The sequence below is a fragment of the Corvus moneduloides genome, chromosome 8, assembly GCF_009650955.1.
Source record: "Corvus moneduloides isolate bCorMon1 chromosome 8, bCorMon1.pri, whole genome shotgun sequence".
NCBI classification, from domain to species: domain Eukaryota; kingdom Metazoa; phylum Chordata; class Aves; order Passeriformes; family Corvidae; genus Corvus; species Corvus moneduloides.
Genome location: NC_045483.1, coordinates 24,520,058 through 24,538,735, shown reverse-complemented (window position 1 = coordinate 24,538,735; position 18,678 = coordinate 24,520,058). Strand labels below are relative to the sequence as shown.

General features: G+C 40.8%; 1 protein-coding gene across 10 annotated transcripts in view; it reads right to left on the bottom strand.

Annotated features, from left to right (window-relative positions):
• The window catches only part of ZMIZ1 (zinc finger MIZ-type containing 1), a 293,828-nt gene that overhangs the window by 20,127 nt on the left and 255,023 nt on the right, over window positions 1–18,678 (bottom strand). For 7 of the 10 annotated variants that reach the window (XM_032115721.1, XM_032115720.1, XM_032115726.1 and 4 more), the window contains 9 exons: window positions 15,650–15,764; window positions 13,186–13,403; window positions 11,529–11,727; window positions 10,280–10,570; window positions 8,946–9,128; window positions 6,466–6,640; window positions 4,989–5,175; window positions 1,581–1,791; window positions 285–390 (listed from right to left, as the gene is read on the bottom strand). In XM_032115721.1, the coding sequence (XP_031971612.1) occupies window positions 285–390; window positions 1,581–1,791; window positions 4,989–5,175; window positions 6,466–6,640; window positions 8,946–9,128; window positions 10,280–10,570; window positions 11,529–11,727; window positions 13,186–13,403; window positions 15,650–15,764 (1,685 nt within the window). The remainder of the gene's footprint in view (window positions 1–284; window positions 391–1,580; window positions 1,792–4,988; window positions 5,176–6,465; window positions 6,641–8,945; window positions 9,129–10,279; window positions 10,571–11,528; window positions 11,728–13,185; window positions 13,404–15,649; window positions 15,765–18,678) is intronic. The other 3 variants (XM_032115724.1, XM_032115723.1, XM_032115730.1) reach the window with 3 other exon arrangements.

The following is an 18,678-nucleotide window of genomic DNA, read 5'->3' as shown; positions in this document are numbered from 1 at the left end:
GAGTCAGAAACAAATATGGGGGAAAAGCCAGAGAGATTCTCCTGGAATAGGACAGCCTTCTTTAGGAACTAAGCTTGTGTCCTTGGAAATTCATTACCTCCACGCAAATAGTCCGTAATATTTGAGGATACCAAGGATTCATCTACCCACATCATGTTCTGGAAACTCCTTAAGTACAGCTTAAGGTTATCAATGAACAAGTAAAAATCTGGTGTAGAGATAGCTTATCACAACTGAACATAGGCATTCTGGAAAGTCATCACCCACACAAAATGCAAACTCACTCTTAGTGATGCAATGTTCTGCTGGGAGGAGGCGTTTCTTTAGTAGACCTTGAAGTACAGAGCGAACTGATGGCCGGTGCACCAACTGCAACACGAACAAGTGTGACTGCAAGAAGACACATTTTGTTAGGAAGAGAACCAAACACACATGTTCAGTACACTCCTGAACAGAGCTGCACTCTTCCCTTGGACACTTGGTTCCTGTGAGAGCCTGAGGCTTAAACATAAAAGCTGTTTCTGCTCTGCTGAGCACACACGCTCCCTTATGGATATTCTGCGCACTGTGCAGTTGCTCCATGCTTAATGTATACAGGGCTTTAAAAAAAGCAAGGATCTTCTGCATTTTCTCCCTGCTTAATATTCAGCATACGTACAGCTGACATATTAATCTCTGACATCAGGGTTTATTTTTAAAACTCTGGACTGTCTGACACAGTCTAGCCTACCTGCCTGCCCTCAGACTACGTGGGAAGTTGCAAAAACAATTTGCAACTGATGTGCCTGGAATCAGTTGAATCTTCTTACCCTACACAGAGCTCGTTGTGGATTCACAGGATGCTGCCCCCTGCTCTTAGCCACCAGATAAATGACATTACGCAGGGAAACATTCGTGTGAAGTAAAGCAAAATGGGTGGATGGCTTCTTGTCAAAGTGCCTCACACTGTGACCTTGTGAGAGCCAGCAGCTTGCTTTATTGTCAGTGACAAGAGAACAGTCAGAAGCTCAGACTGGATTTGCAGAACAGTCTGCATTAAAAATACAGTACTTAACCCTGAGAGTAACTAACCCATGGAAAAGGAGGAAGGGGAAAGCTGAATGGTCTCGATTGCATCATTGAATATGAGTTTTTCATCTGAAAAGGTATTTGAAAAATCATCACCAGCACCAATGATTATGATGGTGATGTTTTCATGACAAACCGTAGACCATTTAATACACTGTGTAAATGAAATTAGTACCATCAGCAGTCTTCAGCACAATAATCTACTTCTACAGCAATAGACTTCAGCCACCTTGTTACACAGGCACACATGAGATGGTAGGAGACCAAACTCCCTTCCTCCCCTAGACCATGAACCTTGTCAGAGAAGGTTCGCTACATTCTGCAACAGTTAAGCAGCAAAAATTTCCATATTAGCACTCTGACTGTGTCAACATCATAAAGTACAAACCTTACCAGAAAAAAGCACGGAAAAAAATGAGAGTAAGGCTCTTTCAGCTCAGGCAACACTTGCAAACTGTTCTAAATGGCAAACTCAGCACCAGCAGCTGCAGCCGTGAGCTCGGTGTACTTACGCAACAACACGCCGTGACTGTAATCTGAATTGTGTTTCTCCCTGGCTGGCAGACGTGCTTCAGGTGCAGAGGTTTATGAGATGTCTTGTTGTCACCACGTTCGATGGTAAGTGGGGTTGCATTAACGCTGACCTGGACTGAAGCTGGCCAGTTTGTGTTCATTTGTCTGTCTTCATGGTGATAGCACTTAAACTGCAATTCCAAGTCAGACCTGCACAACAATCAATAAATCTTCCTTTAACTTTGCTTTCATACTGCAGAAGGAGGTTGTTTTTATGCTAGGAACATTTTTCTTGATCAATCAGATTATTTTTCTTGGATTATTGCCATTAAAGATATAACATAGTTCCTTCATAAAAGCCCTTAACAGAAGCAAGTCATGATGAATTCATAATGCAAGCATGCCCCAAAGTTGTTCATATTTTACACTTATAAAGGCCTTTTCAAGGAAACATCTCAAACCTCTTTGCAAACCCAGGCCATGGAGTGATCCTGCAGAAAGAAGAGTGTTAACATCAGGTAGGTCCCTCCTGTGTTAGGAGTTAAGAATAAGAAAGCAATATGCTGCAGTGGGTTGTGTTGGAAGTCTGGATTCTTCACTACCTCCGAGCACTTAAAGAAGCACTTGAACGAACACTTGTCAGACAAAACACAAGTACAGCTAATCCTGCCTCAGAACAGGTAAATCAACTCAGATAAAATGACTCCTATATCTCACCCTCCACCAAAATCAGCTTCTGTGATTCTAAATTAACATGGCTGTGGATTAAATCTACCCAATTTAGACCTTTCAGGGCATGAATTCCTCCCACCTCTCCTATAATAACTTCCACTCATTATTTTGCTCCTCAGAAATTAGTTCTGTAACACCTCCAAAAAACGAAAAGGCTGAGATTAAGTTAATCACAAATTAAGTGGGTAGAGACTATGACTTTAGTTTCATAAATGTACTTTAACCTTGTGTTAGGAATGAGTAATTTCAAGAAGAAATTTAAAAGAACACAGAAAACTGAACCAAAATGTCAGAATTCTACTGTTCATGACAGCAAAAGACAGCTCAAAGTTTAAAATCTACGTTCCTGAAAAATCTATGTTGCCTGAAAGAAGGTATCTTTGTAACATCCAAGAGGACCAGCTCATTCAGGAGATTATCACCCTAACAGCCATTTTCCTTAAGAAGACTTCAATCTGACTCAACATTATCTTTCCCGGATTTCAAAACACCAAGATTTAGCAGTGGACACAAACGTGTGGGCCTTTTAAAAAGAAAATTATAAAACACAAGTTACCCAACCTTTCTACATAATCCATCTACATGAAGTCTTCTCAGGCTTTTTTTCAATATTTTATTAACCATTTTCTGAAAGCGCTCTCTGCAAGTTCCACTCAAGTTTCTCACCTCAAGAGAACAGAGCACAATAACCCAAACCTGGAGGGAAGCAAGGCGTGGTACCTCTGATATAAAACCCAAGCAGATGAGGTGAGCAGGCCTGCTGAGTGTCACAGGGTGGTGACAGACCTCAGGAGAGCCTCGTGTTCTCAGCACACAGTGTCTCCACCGTGGGACGTTATTAATAACAGAGCAGTGTGACGACTGAACCAGCTTCAAGGAGACATTTTCCCCACCTTCAACCTTTCTGTTTCTTGTAACTATGAAAAGTTCCCATGGGGAGAAAAATACTTGCATTGCTATTCATTATGTGTGTACATGTGAGAGGTTTTGCCGAATATTTTAACGGGCAGAAAAATATTGAGAATTGGCTCGGTTCCACCATTCTCTATAAAAACCAAAATCCATCCACACATGTGACTAATTCATTTTTCTGGCATCCATCCAGCCCTGAGTTAAATGTGAAATGACTTCATTACTGGACTATCCATTCTCCCCACTGTTAACAGGCTTTTCAAAACAGCAGACCTGAGCACAGTTTACCTATGAGTCTTCATTAAAATAAGTTTAAATAAAGGCTATGTGTTTGGTGAGCGAAGGAAGAAAGAAAGAACAGACATTAAGAAACAGCCTCATGCCTCAGTGAAGCACTATAAATCTACTGAATGAGCCAGCACAATCCCCAGTAGTGATTACTTATTAATAAGAACTTGCAAATAACTGCCAAAACTCCCTCTGCTGCGAGTACTCCACGATAATGAAATGCAAGTAAGCAATAACTGACCTCAAAGTTAGGTGTTAATTATTGGATGTGGTCTGCCTGCAATCTCCCTCCCTCCCAACCCCCAGGCTCCCTCAGGGCACAGGGGCACTGTGGCAGCAAGGACTTCTGCATCCTGCAACAAGCCTCCGCTTTAGAGCCAGAGTCCATCCCGGGGCAGGGAAGCAAGCGCATCTCTCTGCCTGCCTCACACCCTCCACACCAGGAAAATACAAGTCTCCAGTGGATTCCAGTGAATGGGAAGAAGATCCTCACAGGAAAAAAAAAACTGAAGCTACACCTGCAAGCAACCTCCATGCAAGATGCCAAGCAACTAACCAGCCTCCACAGTGTACAGAGAAAGGCTCAGACAATGCAATCAGCAGCCAGGATAAACACGGAGATACTTTCTGAGAAAAACTGAACAAAGAGATGAAATTATTCTGTAGTATTTGAAAATACATAAATTTTAAGAAAATTAAGGCTATGATTTTCATTTGATCTAAGGCCTTTCCATGAACATGGTGCAATCAAAACACACCCTGGAATCACACAGATCTCCACTAAATACAGGAAAGTACCACCAAGGAAAAAATATTCCTCTGTGCTGGAAATAAGAATTCACTGTAAGTGAAAACCAGAAGCCTTTGTATGAGGAAAGCTATGTTCTCACACTTCTGAGCTGTGCTTACTTGTGGAGTCACAGAACAGGGGGAATTTAGGAAGTTAGCTTCTGAAGTTCAGAGGATTTAAGCACTTGTCTTTCCAAATGATTTTACGAAGCCTCTAAATTGGGTCCTTACTCTTAGTAGGTTATTTTTCATTATCAGATACTCTACACCATTTAATTTAAGCATAAACTGTAAGAGCCCTACAGAGCTACTTCTGCAACTAACATTTCAGAGGCCACAAAGCACCTGGGACTTCAGAGACTCCCAAATGAAAGTTTGTAGTGGTGTGGGTTGGGCACACCCCACTCCTGCTCCACCCAGAGCAGAAAGGATGCAATAGTTGCAGTGGTTTTTCAGACGCTGCATGCTATGTGCTATCAGCAAGGACACGCAATACATATTGCGAAGCATTTTAGAATGTGTTGTCTCTGGATAATGACAGGTGAGAGTACCTGCGAGTTAAAAGGACATTCTTCCTATCCAGGCTACAATTTTTGAAGTGAAATTCCTGGCAAATCTAAACAAATTGCCTCTGGCCTGCCACTCCTCTCTCACGGGACGCATGACTTGCACAAGGCTGAGCTTACCTCCACATCAGTGTCTGGTGTACAGTTGGCCGTAAGTGAAAGACGTGGTTACTGACTGCCAGGTTGTGCTCCAGCCGGAAGGGCTCCAGGACAACCCCATCTCTCACAGGGAACGTCAGGCGCAGCTCATCGTTGTGGTTGGCTGGGATCGAAGAGGGAGAGAAAGCGTGAACTTTCCCTTTAGCATCTGCAGTGCAATAATAATGTGTATATTTATAGAGAATAGTAACAAATTGCACAGTGATCTGCTACTGGGTCTATCTTAGCAGGCTCATACACACACACACAAAAGACAATCAAAAATTACTCTATCATCTAACTGATACAAGTGACAAGGCTCAAACTGAGAGCAAGGCACAGCAGTCTTCTATTATCCCACACTTCACATTAGGACCTTAGCATTCCAGCCACAAACAGAAATCAGGCATGGCAAGAATTCTCAGTTTTTATTACTGGATAGGTTCTGTGTCCAAGCTTACTCTGTTGGTAGAAGGCTGAAAACAAATCTCTTAATTATGTCAAACTGTGATAATGTTTGTTTTCCCTGCTTTTAACAGGGCTCAACATTACCCAATTAGTTTCATAGTTTCATCAGCTGAAACTATGTTATGACCAAAGACACTGGTATTCAATTACTACCTGAGCCCATAAGATGAGATTTTGTGGTAACTTACAGCTGATCTATGAAGTCCAAATGGCTTTAAATCCTGTGTTCTTGCCCAAATAATACTGCAGCCCATCTTCTTCTACTCGATTTTTCAGCTATCCTGAACTCCAAACAGAGCTGCAAAGTGCTAATGCAGCAGCAGTTATTTTACAGAAAACATAAGGTTCCCCCAGCTCCCTAGTAAGTGTTAACTCCTATTGTTCATCAGTCACTTCAAACCTTCAAACACCTCACGCTAGTATCCAGTCAGAGAGATCTTGTTATTCCTGCCCTGTTCCCAGCCAGTGTAGCTGTGACGCTGAGTGGCTTTGAAAGGAACATATATCAATTTCTGGCACAGTACTGAATATTCCTAAGAAGCCTGTACAGATCACAATAGAGACACTGCTATAAATATTCACATTTTATCCTACTCTGCAGTGTTGTTCAATGAATGGCTTTGCCCTTGAACAAAATAGACCAAATGGAAGTTCATACAATAAACAAGCCTACAAAGCACACATAACATAACCCAAAATCAAGTGTTTCATCCTCAGGAAGCATATCAAAGGAATAATTCTGGAGTAAAATCCTTGCAAGTTTAACCTGGAAGAACTTTTCTGATAGTCTATTTTAGAAGAGCAGAGCAATCTTTCTCTTTCCTGTCCACTGGCTCAAGTGAGCCTACACTGTACATGCCACCTATTACAACTTAACAACTCCAGCCTCTCCCAGAGCAGCAATCAGAGATACTTTCCAGACTCTGAAATGTATGTGGCAGAGAACAGAGGAACAACAAATGACTGTGAGGGCATTCTGTTTGCTACTCACTTGGAGGTGGTGGTAAAGCATTGATATTTGGTTTAATGTCAGGTGGGAATGGTGGTTTGACATCCTGGTTAGGTGACAGGTATGGAGGAATATTGCTCCCTGGTGTCATGGGTGGCGTGGGGTTTCCTGGAACAGGTGAATGAGGGTAATTTGCCACAGGTACAGGCCTTGATGGCTAGAAAATAAATAACATCACATTGTTATTGCAGTCTTGAAATAAGAACAATAAGCCTTGTGAACAGCACTGTTATCAAATACCAAAGACAACAGACAAGGGAGGGAGGCCCCTCTGTTTCTGGAGAAGAAACCACAGGATGTCCCATGAAGCCTTCAGGGAAGAGGCACACTAGGAGAGCAAAGAAGGAACTGAAACCAGCAGACCAGCCAGCTTAACTCAGGCAATGACCAGATACAAGCAAGGCTGCTAAAAGCTTTACTGTGTTCCTCTGAATGCTCTCTTTCCAAAACCAACCAGCCATTTGCTTCAGTTTTTCCACTGCACCACAGCCCACCCAGCCCTTTGTATCTCTCTGCCTTCCTCCCAAAATAGCCACAGTGCACAGAAGCCTACATGAAAAACAAAATCCAAAGACACGCAATTAGACAGTCTGTGTCCTTTTTACTTCCATCTATCCTTTCTTCCACCCTTGTTCAACTCCTCAGAATTAAAGCTCTGGGGGTCAGGGGATGTTTTTTTACTCTGTGCACCTACAATTTGATTCCATTCCTAGTTTGCTGCTAGATAAGATGAACTGATAGAAAAAGGATAGTTAAGTATGAACAGTAGCTATGTATTAAAACACCTCTGGTTTAGTTTCTTATAATTAAGGGGGTGGTTGCAGCCAATGGAATAAACCAACAACCCTGATGCGAAGGAAGCTGACATTAAACAAAACTGCAGCTGCATGGCTCTCTGTGCAATGGCTCATGTACCACACACAGAAACACAGGACAGTGTCAGAAGACGAAAATCTTTACAGACAGCCCAAGCACTGTGACTTCAAACCTGATTCTGTATCTAAATGCTGCTCTGCTAACCTAAGCTACTTGAGAGTGCGTAAGAGGAGGGGTGCCTTCTCGAATCTTAAACATTTAAGTTTCCATCCATCTTTGGCTTTTATCTTTGACACACACAGTTACTATCTGCACAATCACTACAATTCAAAGGGTCAGGTTTTGTCTGTGGCAAGCTGGAATTTGCCCTATCCCTAACCAGAATAATCTGCCTTTTTAACAAGATCTCTTTTTTTCTGTTTCCAAAGCAGTCAATATTTAAATACAATATAGGGGATACATTGGAAAGACAACAAATTCCCTGTCAGAACTATCTGGTAAACAAAAAACTCAAACCCCATCTAAAATGAACCTACATAAAATGTATTTAAAAAATATGTCACTTAAAAACTTGACAGAGATCTCCTGCAGTTAGTTTAGCGTAAGTGACCGCACTGGAATTATTGTATAGAGGTTCTGTCTGCTCCTCATGTTCTTCCTGACAGTGAACTGAAAAAGCTGCCATGATGCAACAGGCATTCCTTTGGGTACCACAGTGGACAGCATGGTTGCACACAGAACAGATGCTCTACAGAAAAGGGTTTTGCTTTCCCTTTATTTTCAATGGTGTTTTCTGTGTGGATCACATCAAACAATTCCAACTCAACACCAATGTGCAACTTAGATTCTTTCAGCCTACATTCAAAATCATAATGTGGTCCAGATACTTCAACAGCTAATGCTTTAAGCAGGTCAGAACATCGATGGTCCTTCCCCATTTTTATACTCACTGGAGTACCTGTGTGCAATAGATCACTTTTGTGTGCATTTCAAAGGCGGTAAACCTCAGCAGACCCTCAGTGCAGCCTTAGTTTGGAGAATACAAAGTGCTCAAGATGTATCCATAGGCAGGTTTTAGGCAACATTTTAACAACTCTAGTTCTTGCCCAAAACAAGCAGCACAGAGGGAAAAGACTGAGAAAAAAGGAGGAAGAGGTTGGAAAAAGTCACAGGAACTTCAGTTCAAAGATGAAACCTACAGCTGGAACACCTTTTAAGTTTGGCCTGGCTTAATCCGACAGTGACCACTGTAGGTCCGAAACTGGAATGCTGCAATATGGAACTTGTTTATTACAAATTTCTATAGTTGCATTCTTGCAGGGGACCATGAATAGGTGAAAATAGTACACCTGAATCCCATTAGGTACTTCTTTTTACAAGCTATTTTTAAAGCAAACCCAACATTTTCTTGTAAAAGCCCCTAATGAGCTGCAGCAACATTCAATTTTCTTTATGAACTGCTCTGAAGTTGCAATACAACTTGGCTGATTGACTTGATTCTGTGATACCCAAAACACTAGTAAAAACTCAGTGGTTTTTTTCTCTCTTTCCTTTAGCTATGTACAAGCAGTATCTATGAAACCATTAATGTGACTTCATTAATAAACGGCCACCAGAATGGAACAAGATAATCTAAGAATTCTTACCTTATAATACTGCCCCATGTTGACCGTTGGAGGAGGGTACTGCGCTGTGTTTTGCTGGCTTGGCATCCTCTGTCCAGGATAGTTGGGAGATGTAAGGGGTCTTGGAGGGTTGGGAGTGGGGTACTGACCAGGCTGGTTTGGAAACTGGCTGTTTGGTCCATACTGCTGGTTTCCATAATTCGGCTATTTCAGGACAGGGATACAAGAAGACAAAGATGTTTTATGCAAACAGCTTTCTAGTATGGATTGTTAGCATACATTCAGTAGCACAATCAAAACAAACAAAAACTCCTTCAGAGAAATACTTCTTAAAAGCATAAAAATCTTGCAAACCAAAGTGGGGTAAGACACACACACTCAGCCTTGCAATGCCGTCAAAGGGCACTGTGCTTGAAGAAACCAGAATTACAACCAGATGCAACGCTCACAAAATCTCTGTGTTTTTGCAAGTGCTAGCACACCCAAGCCTGGGGCTCCTTTTTCAGATGTAGCATGGAAGCACAAAAAGAAAAAGTAAAATAAAAAAAAAAAACAACAAGCAACCAACCAAAAACAAAACAAAAAACCAAAAAAAAACTGAAACAGGGAAGAGCATAGAAGCTGTGCTGCTCACATTTGCTTTTTCAACCCAACTGCTCTGCTGGCCTCTTGCTAAAGTGTTTAGCAATACTTTAACAATGAAAGAGAAGTTCTTACTAGTTATGAGCACTTTGCTTGTGCCAGCTAAGATTGTACTGTGGTTTTGGAATTGAAGTCATGAAAATTAGAACTCTAAAGGTAGTAAAATGTCAATTTGAAAAATCAACTTATTGATAAGATGTTTTCATAAATGAACCTTTCAAAAAACAATAGGCAAATACCATCTGCAAAATTCCAGCCCAACAACCATGCAACATTTATGGCACTGTTCAGAACTGACTTGTTAGAAACATGAACATATTCACTTACAATGAAAAAACCTGATTCTGAAGCAGCAAAAAGAGATTTAAAGTCATCCTTAAAATATGAAATCTGAAGAAAAAATCATGTGAACAAGCCACATTTTGTGTTTTCTTAACTTATTTGTAAATAAGTGGCAGTATTTACAGAGTGAAAAGCCTCCCGAGAGAAGCAATTTAATGACCATCATCTTGACTAACATAGCAAGGGTCAACCTGAATAGTTTAAAGCCAAAAAGGAAGAGCTGCTCCCGCTTATATTTTAATGGCTGTAGCCCTTTCAAGGCTGGAACAAAGATGTACCTGTCCTAAAGGGATGTGCACCACACATTACCCGGTATGTTGCAACTTGCAGTGAAAATAACAGTGTACACAAAATAATGCTTATTTTATTACCTCTCCTGGGTATGGTCTCTTTATGCCCTGTATAGGCAAAGATTGGGGCCGTGGACCTGGATAGGCCTGCTGAGGCATTCTCTGCCCATGGGTGCTGAAGGGGCTCATTCCAGGAGGCCGAGGCTGGTTCATGCCCATGGGCGGCCCGCTCATGCTGGAAGGCGTCATTCCTGCTCCCATGCTTGCTGGGTTCATGTTGCCTGGCATAGAGGCAGGACCACGGGGACCAGGCTGGTTCATAAACTGGTTGTTGTAAGCCTGAGTTGGACCCATCTGGAAAGAGGAACAAACCTTCAACGGAAGAAGAAGAAAAAAAAAAAAAAGAATAAAATGCGACATGCATTTATAAAATGGGAAGAGGGAGCCGAACATGCTTTTGGGGAAGGGAGGAAGGGAAGGATTTATGTCGCATTTTCCTTCAATGTTCTCTAACATTTGATGGGCGGTGATGTTATTTATAATAAAAATCCAATTGGAATTGGAAAAGGCATAAGAGTGGAAGACAGATGTAAGTGTAAGGTGAGAAATTAAATTGTTTCAATTGGCTGGTCTAGTACTGTAAGGTAACAGATTAGAATGTTGGCTGTGTAAATAGAGCACAACACTACAGTTTCTAAGACCCTGTGCTTCCCATCACCTGGCACATGGACCCATATACTTCAGAATTCAGAGAAGTAAAAAAGGTAAGGAGGAAAAACCTGAATTGATCAAGCCCTTGTTTATTTTAAGAAAAAAATTATTCCATGAAGTCATGAGATGCTAGAAGTTATAGATCACTGGAAATTCATGTCTCACATAGCTGCCCTTATAGACAAAATTATTAAAAACCAAATCCCTTTTCTGTTGTTGTTTCCTTGTTTGAAGGGAAATAACCCAAACAACCAGCTGCAGTTAGAAAAACAAACAATTGTCCAAGAGCTACAAAACCTATTGCAAGATTCTAGAACATTTCACTAGGTACTCAAATTTAGAGGGCTGGGAAAGGCAGCAATATTACATCAAGTCAAATGCAGCTGTAACTTTGAGAAATCTTCAGGTTTTTTTAAGAGGCAAGCCCTAAACTACGAAATACAGTTAGGCAAGTTTTATTGGGAAAAACATGGGAGACTGACTCATACCTACAGACACACAGTCCAGCAGTTTCTCATAAGCATTTCTAACCATGCTCATGCGCAAAAAAACCCCCATACAGTAGGCACCCTAACAAAGACAACAGTGAGAAGGACAGCCAATATGAAGACGCTCTTACCGGTCCATACTGGTTCATGTCCTTATTCTGTGTTTCCTGAAGGGCTGCCACAGTGGCTGTAGCTGTAGCTGTTGCTGTAGCAGCTGCAGCTGCAACTGCAGCGGCGGCAGCTGCTGCAGCTGGCTGGGTGAAATCAGCTGGTGGCCTCGTGTGGGGGGGAATCCCCATTCCTGCGGGGGTATTTGGGCCTCCAGGGTAACTAATAGGGAAGAAGAGAAAGAAAGCCAGAATTAAGATGTGCCTGGTGGATTTTGTTTTGAACGTTGGTGTGATCCTCACCTGGAACTGTTCCAAAAGCACGTATCAATGACTAATGAAAGCCAGCAGGACAGGTAATTAGTGTGTAGGGGAGACACGGGCTGCATCTACAGGTTACACCTGTTGCCCAGGTGCAACAGTCGTAGGGCTGCCACTGGGATTGCAAGGTACTCCCAGCAGTCATTTCGGGGGCAGTGAACTGCTTTGCAGCTCTGTAGCTTCCTGCAAAGTAGAACTGAACTCCTGAAAGTTAATGCTCAATTAATCCCAGTAGTTAATCCCAGTAGTGTAGGGGCAAATGCGCGGCAGCAGGAACAGCGAACTTCCTCACGAAAGCACATTCATCTGCCTCAGTGGTGAATTATGGCAAGTGTTCAAGATATCATAAAAGCATTTCTCCCTGAACCTTAGCAGAAAGGCCAGGAGACCCAATGCAATCAACTCTACTGGATCCCACACAATGTATTTTGCAGTTCCTACCCATCTCCTCCATTGATCCTAAGATAAACTAAGCTAAGACATGCCTTTCCCACCTCAAATTATCAAATATCTTTATAAATATGGGCCAATATACTGTCCCCATATTAGAGACGTTAATACAAAGCTGAAGAAACTTTTTGGCTTGTTCAAGGTCACTCAGTAGATCAGTGGCAGAGATGAAGGAAGAGATAAGCCCTCTCTCCCTGAGTGCCCAGGCTTATATTCTTCACACTAGACTGCCTATGCTAACAGCAGCAGTCTTTTCAGCAGCCTTTGCCATGGGACCATAAATAGTGGTTTCAGTTAAGTGCCCTCACCATCCCCGTTTGCAAAGTACAGACACAGAAAGTCAAAATGTAACTAATGCCAGACTATTAGTTTTGGATTTTATGACTAAGGCAGCATTTATTTCCCCAAAATAAATACACAACATGACCATCCTTTTTAACAAACATCTTCATTTCCAATTCTTTTCGAATTCCTGCTGTGGAGTAAGTCTTTGGGCAGAAATATTCTGTTACATAGGAAACTACTTTGCCCAATATTCAAGATCACTCCTCCATATGCACATAGAAATTATACCATCAATACCTTTCACATCCTGGCCTTATTAAATGTTAATCATTCCTAAGCCTGTGGTCTGTTTAACAATCTCTCTTAATTAAAACTTTATTTTGGAGGTTTATTAGAGCTAATTGATTGACCTAAGCCATTTCCATTTACTGTGATAAATTTCTTTGCAGTTTGGGTAGCTGATTTCTGAAGCTGTAAAAGCAGTATGTGCTTCAGTTAACCAGCATAAAATATCTACTGAGACTTTATAAAATTAAAATAAGCCCATGACACTTCTGCCAGGTCACTAAACCAAGCTTCATCAAGTATTTACATCCATTTTCCACCTCACAGAAGTAAATCTTACCTGCCACCAAAACCTCCACTTCCAGGATAATTGGGTCGCCCATACATGCCCTGCTGTATGTACGGCTGAGTGGAGCCCGCCTTGGCTGAAAATTGTTGCTGCTGTCCAGCAAACTGAGGGGAATTGATTCCAGGGTTGCTGGTTGTCATCCCAGAAGCCATGGGATTTCCTGCTGGGTTCATAGGGTTGTTAGCATTTGCCATTGGATTTCCCAGCACCTGCAAGAAGAAACATGAGAGTAAGGGGCTGTACCTTGAACTACTTCAAGCAAATTAAGTTGATTTGCTGCAGTCGTTAAATTAAAACTTAGCCACCCTGTACTCTGAACTCTAAAGAGCACAGACCTCACTGATGTCTGGGTGCACATTCCTGATGATTTCTCCTTTTGCCATTTCCAAACAAACGGGAGAGTATTTTAACTAGGTGGAACCCAAATTAATATGCTTATAAAAAACGTTTATGACAAAGACGTGCTACAACCATGCTCTGACCATTCAGCTGACTACAAGGAAGGACAGAGCTTTTTTTCTGGGTGAGAGTGAGGGGGTGAGGGGTTTTTTGGTTGGTTGGTTGGGTTGGGCTGGATTGTATTGATTTGTTTGTTTGATGCAGGACTTTGAAGTAACTTGGAACTAGTCAGTCCCACTGGCACAATGCAAAGGGTACTACAGATGCAAAAATGGTGAAAGAACATATTTCAGTAGCTTAACCTATTCTTGAATCTCTAAATAGCGTACGAAAGTCAATTGGTTATTTTTATTGCTTCTTGTAAAAGAATCCTCTGTTCTCTTTATAAAAGGATGTGTTTTGCATGCTAAAAGGATTTTTTTTTTCCAAATTGCTACAATTTCCATGGAGATGTAAGTGTGGCTGCTCATGGATCACCTGCATGAGATAGCCCAAAAAGTCTCCTACTTGGGAAGAAACTTAGTGGTCATGATTTTTGCAGAAGACTAACTCAACAGCTTCAGGCATTTGAGAAAGGGAATTGGTGAGCCCAGCTCATTCCTTTCCCTCAAAGACTTACAGGAAATCCTGACATTCATTTCAATCTGCTCTGAACAGCTATAATCAAGCTTCATGTTCCAGAGTTTCACTGCTCCCTTGCAGTGACTCTGAAGAAGCATTTTCTTTCTTCATGCAAAACACTTTTTCCCTTCTATTGCACAGTCCTCCAAAGTACCATGACGAGTTCAAGTAACGTTATGTTATTCTTACGATAGAACAAAACTCTGAGGTTTTTTTTACCCTTTCCTTTTGCCTTTTTAAGTGTGAAAGAAACTGTATTTTCATTTTCTGGCCAGTATATAGACCAACATGTTTACTCAGGTGTTTCTCTCCCAGATGGGATACCTTTTCTTTTAAGGTGTTAAAAGAAACCAACAGTAATAAAACATGTTATAGATCTTGTAACTGTTTCCTCTCCTTATTTTATTGAACAAAGATTTGCCATAACCAGTGCTTACATCACTGCCACATGAGTATCTATACGACTTGGCCTCTGAATAATTTCTTGTTCAAATGGCTCATTCCATTACAATTTCGTTTTCAATTTTCTTACCAAAATTAAAATATTAACCAAAAAATCCCTAGAAAATTTTGTATGGGATCTAATGCCACTTGGTTTGAACAAGGAAGAAACAATAGGTTAGATTTATGTACCATTTGCACTCATTAAAGATGGTGATGTGTTTTGAGCTCTTCATCTATGGTGTAAGCAATGCCCAGACTGTCTGAGCACTTAATTTGTGCCACATCCCTGGGAGTGCATACTATCACAAATAATTGGTAAGTTCTTCATAAAAGCAGCTTCTTTTTGTATATAGTATAATTCAAAATATAACACACAAGAGAGTTAAGAGTGGGGAGAACCAAATGAAAATCCAGGAAGTATGGCTCTCACCTGGAAGCCAAGAGCCCATGCTTCTGCTCCAATGCATATTGAAATATTTTTGCAAAGTTAGACAGCACTAACAAGAGAGACTGGAAAGAACACAGCCTAAAATTGGTAGTTAGTAAGTCAGTGTGGGGGTAGACTTGGTACTGAATTTCACCAGCCCACAAGTACAACACAACCCCAGGTAAAATCAACAACTATCATTTGGTGAATCTAGCTAAAATTTTTGTTTTTAATAGAACTCTTCACATTCAATCGGAATTTCCAAGAGGTTTGGGATTACTCCAAACCCATGCTTTTAGTGTTGAAACCACAGAGTGCAAAATATGAGGTAAACCCAAGCCTGACATTCGCATGCAGCTAAAGAAGTGACTGATTCAAGCTCTCAGACACCTCCTGTTCAATGCCACCAAAGAGGACATGACTGGGAAAATAATGCATCATACACAACAAAGAAGACAGACACTGCTGTTGATCCCAAGAGGATTTTCCAAAATAACTCCCATTTTACAAACATAAGCAAAAATGCATTATCTAGAGCGAAGAAGGCATAAAAATGAATCTTACCTGGCTTTGAGAGGTGTTAGTCACACCCCATACTGTGGTGACCACCGATAAAGAGCCTGGAGGCTGGTTGGTATTTTGTTGCCAGGGAACAGAATCATAAGGGAAAGACCCATCACTGCAAAAACAAACATTCAGGATTTAGGAAGAGATTTAGGAAGTTTGAACTGTGGCAAATTGCTGGTGGGGACAAAAGAATTAACATCTGACATTACCTTAACTCTCCACTCCTCCTCCACTATTAGCCTAGTATTCTCAGAGGCATGAAGTTTCTTTAATAGCAATGTGATCATATCAAAGCACACAGAACAAATTAATTCCTTAACTATATTGAAGCATGTGGCTTTTACCATGAAAAGGTCTGTTAGCACTGAAAGTCCAAGTAAACTCGGGGGCAGAGTTTCAAACAAAGACACTAAGTTACTCAGAAGCACATATTTTTTTGCAATTCATCTCAAACTCTTCAACAATCACTGCTTCAGCTGCCTTGTATCAATTCAATTAGATTTTGAGACCAGACTACACCTCCACTGTCTGCAGTGGGTCCCCAAATGGCCAGAAAAGCCTTTAAAGCAATAGCAGTTCAACATAATTTTGAGAAGTAAATTGAAATTCAGATAGTGTTCTCCCACATGATGGATAAGCTGCATGCCAAAAATGGTATTAGCTAATCAGCATTCTAGAAAATCAACTGCAGATATACAACACGTCTTTCACATAAATATGTGGATGAGAGGATTGGGTTTTTCCATTAGCTTTGTCCACAGATACAAGCAAACATTTCTTACAGTTCTTTTCATACAAAAGCATTGGTGGTTTCAGAATGAGCACAGGATAGATACGCACTTAGTGTAACTAATGAAATATCTTAAACCCAGGGAAAGTAACTATCAATTCTATGAGCATAAATTATAAAATATATTCCACTTGAAAGTGGCTCATTCTCGTACTATTAACTCGTAAATTAGATTTCTATTTGCCTATGCACACATACACACAGGTGGTCGTTCCTCATCTAGAGACATATACATATATATATACACACACACACACACCCCCCAACTAACAGACACACATTGCTCTTTCATTTTCAAGCACCATTATTTGTATTTTATATCAACAACTGCATTTTTGTCTTGACTACCAGCTATCACCAAAATTCTATCCAGGGCTAACTTGCCTAAAGAATCTATACAGGCTCTACAAGCGCTCTATCAACGTGCTCCAAAGCCTTCTCACTCTCCCGTGACCCCAGACAGTACTCCAGGCTTGGGCCACTTCTCCTTCCTTTTGTGCTATTAGCCAAAATCAAGGACTACCTCTGTGTTCATTCTTTAGCCTGGTAGTAATGCCAAGTGTGAATCATTTAAGAACAGGAATTGCTCCGCACACAGAGTGCACACGTGTGTGATAAAAACTGCCTCTGTCCCAAGTAACAAATAATGTAACAACAGCAGCTGTGTAAATGAAGCAGTGAATACATTTCACAAACAGCTAGGAAATTTCAAACAAATTCCACAATGCTCTGCCAGCACAACAGCACTGTATTAGACCATAACTGTGAATTTGAACTGACCTATTTGCTTCAAAATACCCTAATTCAATAAAGCAATAAAATCACACAAAAAATTAAATTAGAGAAAAGAATAATTTCCCCTAACAAATAATTAGAGAAAATTAATGGAAAACAGTAATTCTCTATGAGATGCCTGACGTGATGTTTACATTGACAGCGTCCATATAAACCAGTGTGTGAACAAGGGCATACTGAACACCTTGCAATCCCTAAGTCCTGCTAGCCCATGTTTCCTTAAAATATTTTCTCTTAGAATCTTGCCCCTCTCACTCAGAGGCTCAGACAATGGCTTCAGTGACTAATATTTGCAAGTGACGCAATGCAAGTCCCTCCACCAGCATGGAGACAAATGATGACTAACCCAGAATTTGTGACTGCTATTAAGATTTCCTCTTTTATCCTGCTCTGAATGATGCCTCCTACTTTACTTCCTTCTCTGACTGTTTCTGATGATGTCTGCTCTGTGATTTGTTTGGATATTTATGGCACATGTGAATGTTCATATACTTCAGTGACTACAAAGAAGCTCTCTCCGTGACACAAACAGTGAAAGGACTCACTGCAGACATTCTTCTCTATTCCCCACCGATGTGCTGTGGACAGGTAATGAAACCTGAGGAACAAAGCAAATATTTTGCAAATGAATGAGTAAATAAGAAGGGTAATGACAGGCAGGAATCAAACCACAGAGTCACTGAAGATCCTTCTAATGCAAATACACCGTTGGGTTTGTAAACACACTCCCAACTTTGAGCAAGCAGTGCTTTAGCCTGCTGTTAAGAAGTTATAACTATTACTTCACTTTCTTTGCTTCCTAAGCATGTTTCTCTTGCCCATCTTTTTCCTTTATGTTATGCAGAAGAGATTTCATTTATAATTCCTCCACAGTTTTCAGTGGTAGAGTCAGATCATTTGTTCAGTGGAAGGCTACACTGGGTTCTCAAAGACTATATAATCACTTCATCCTAATTATAAATACAGAGTAAATCACTCAATTTTTACTGTATTACAGTTAAGATGGGTGACACCTCAAGAAACCATATTGTTGACATATAATAAAGCCTCCAGCACCATACAAAAAAGCTAGAAAAAGAGACCAGCTACAGATTTGTTGAGAAATATTCACAGTGCACATTGAACTATGCGACTATCCCTATTAACCCAGTGTTAATTCTCAAACATTATTGGTATCAGAAATTGTAGCAATTCTGAAACAGTGATAGATGTGCCTTGCAGAACATGAACTTAAATAGCCTAATATCCACTTACTGTCCTAAATCTCATCCCTCAAATTTCACCTTAGTTACCCCACGAGGAATCCATGGCAATCTCATGGTTTGCACTCCCCAGCATTTACTCTGGCCCATCACCAATTACATGCATGTCTGAATATGACTTCTGCCATACTGGATACAATACCCACCCTTCCTCCATCACATGAAGGCTTCCTTGGTTT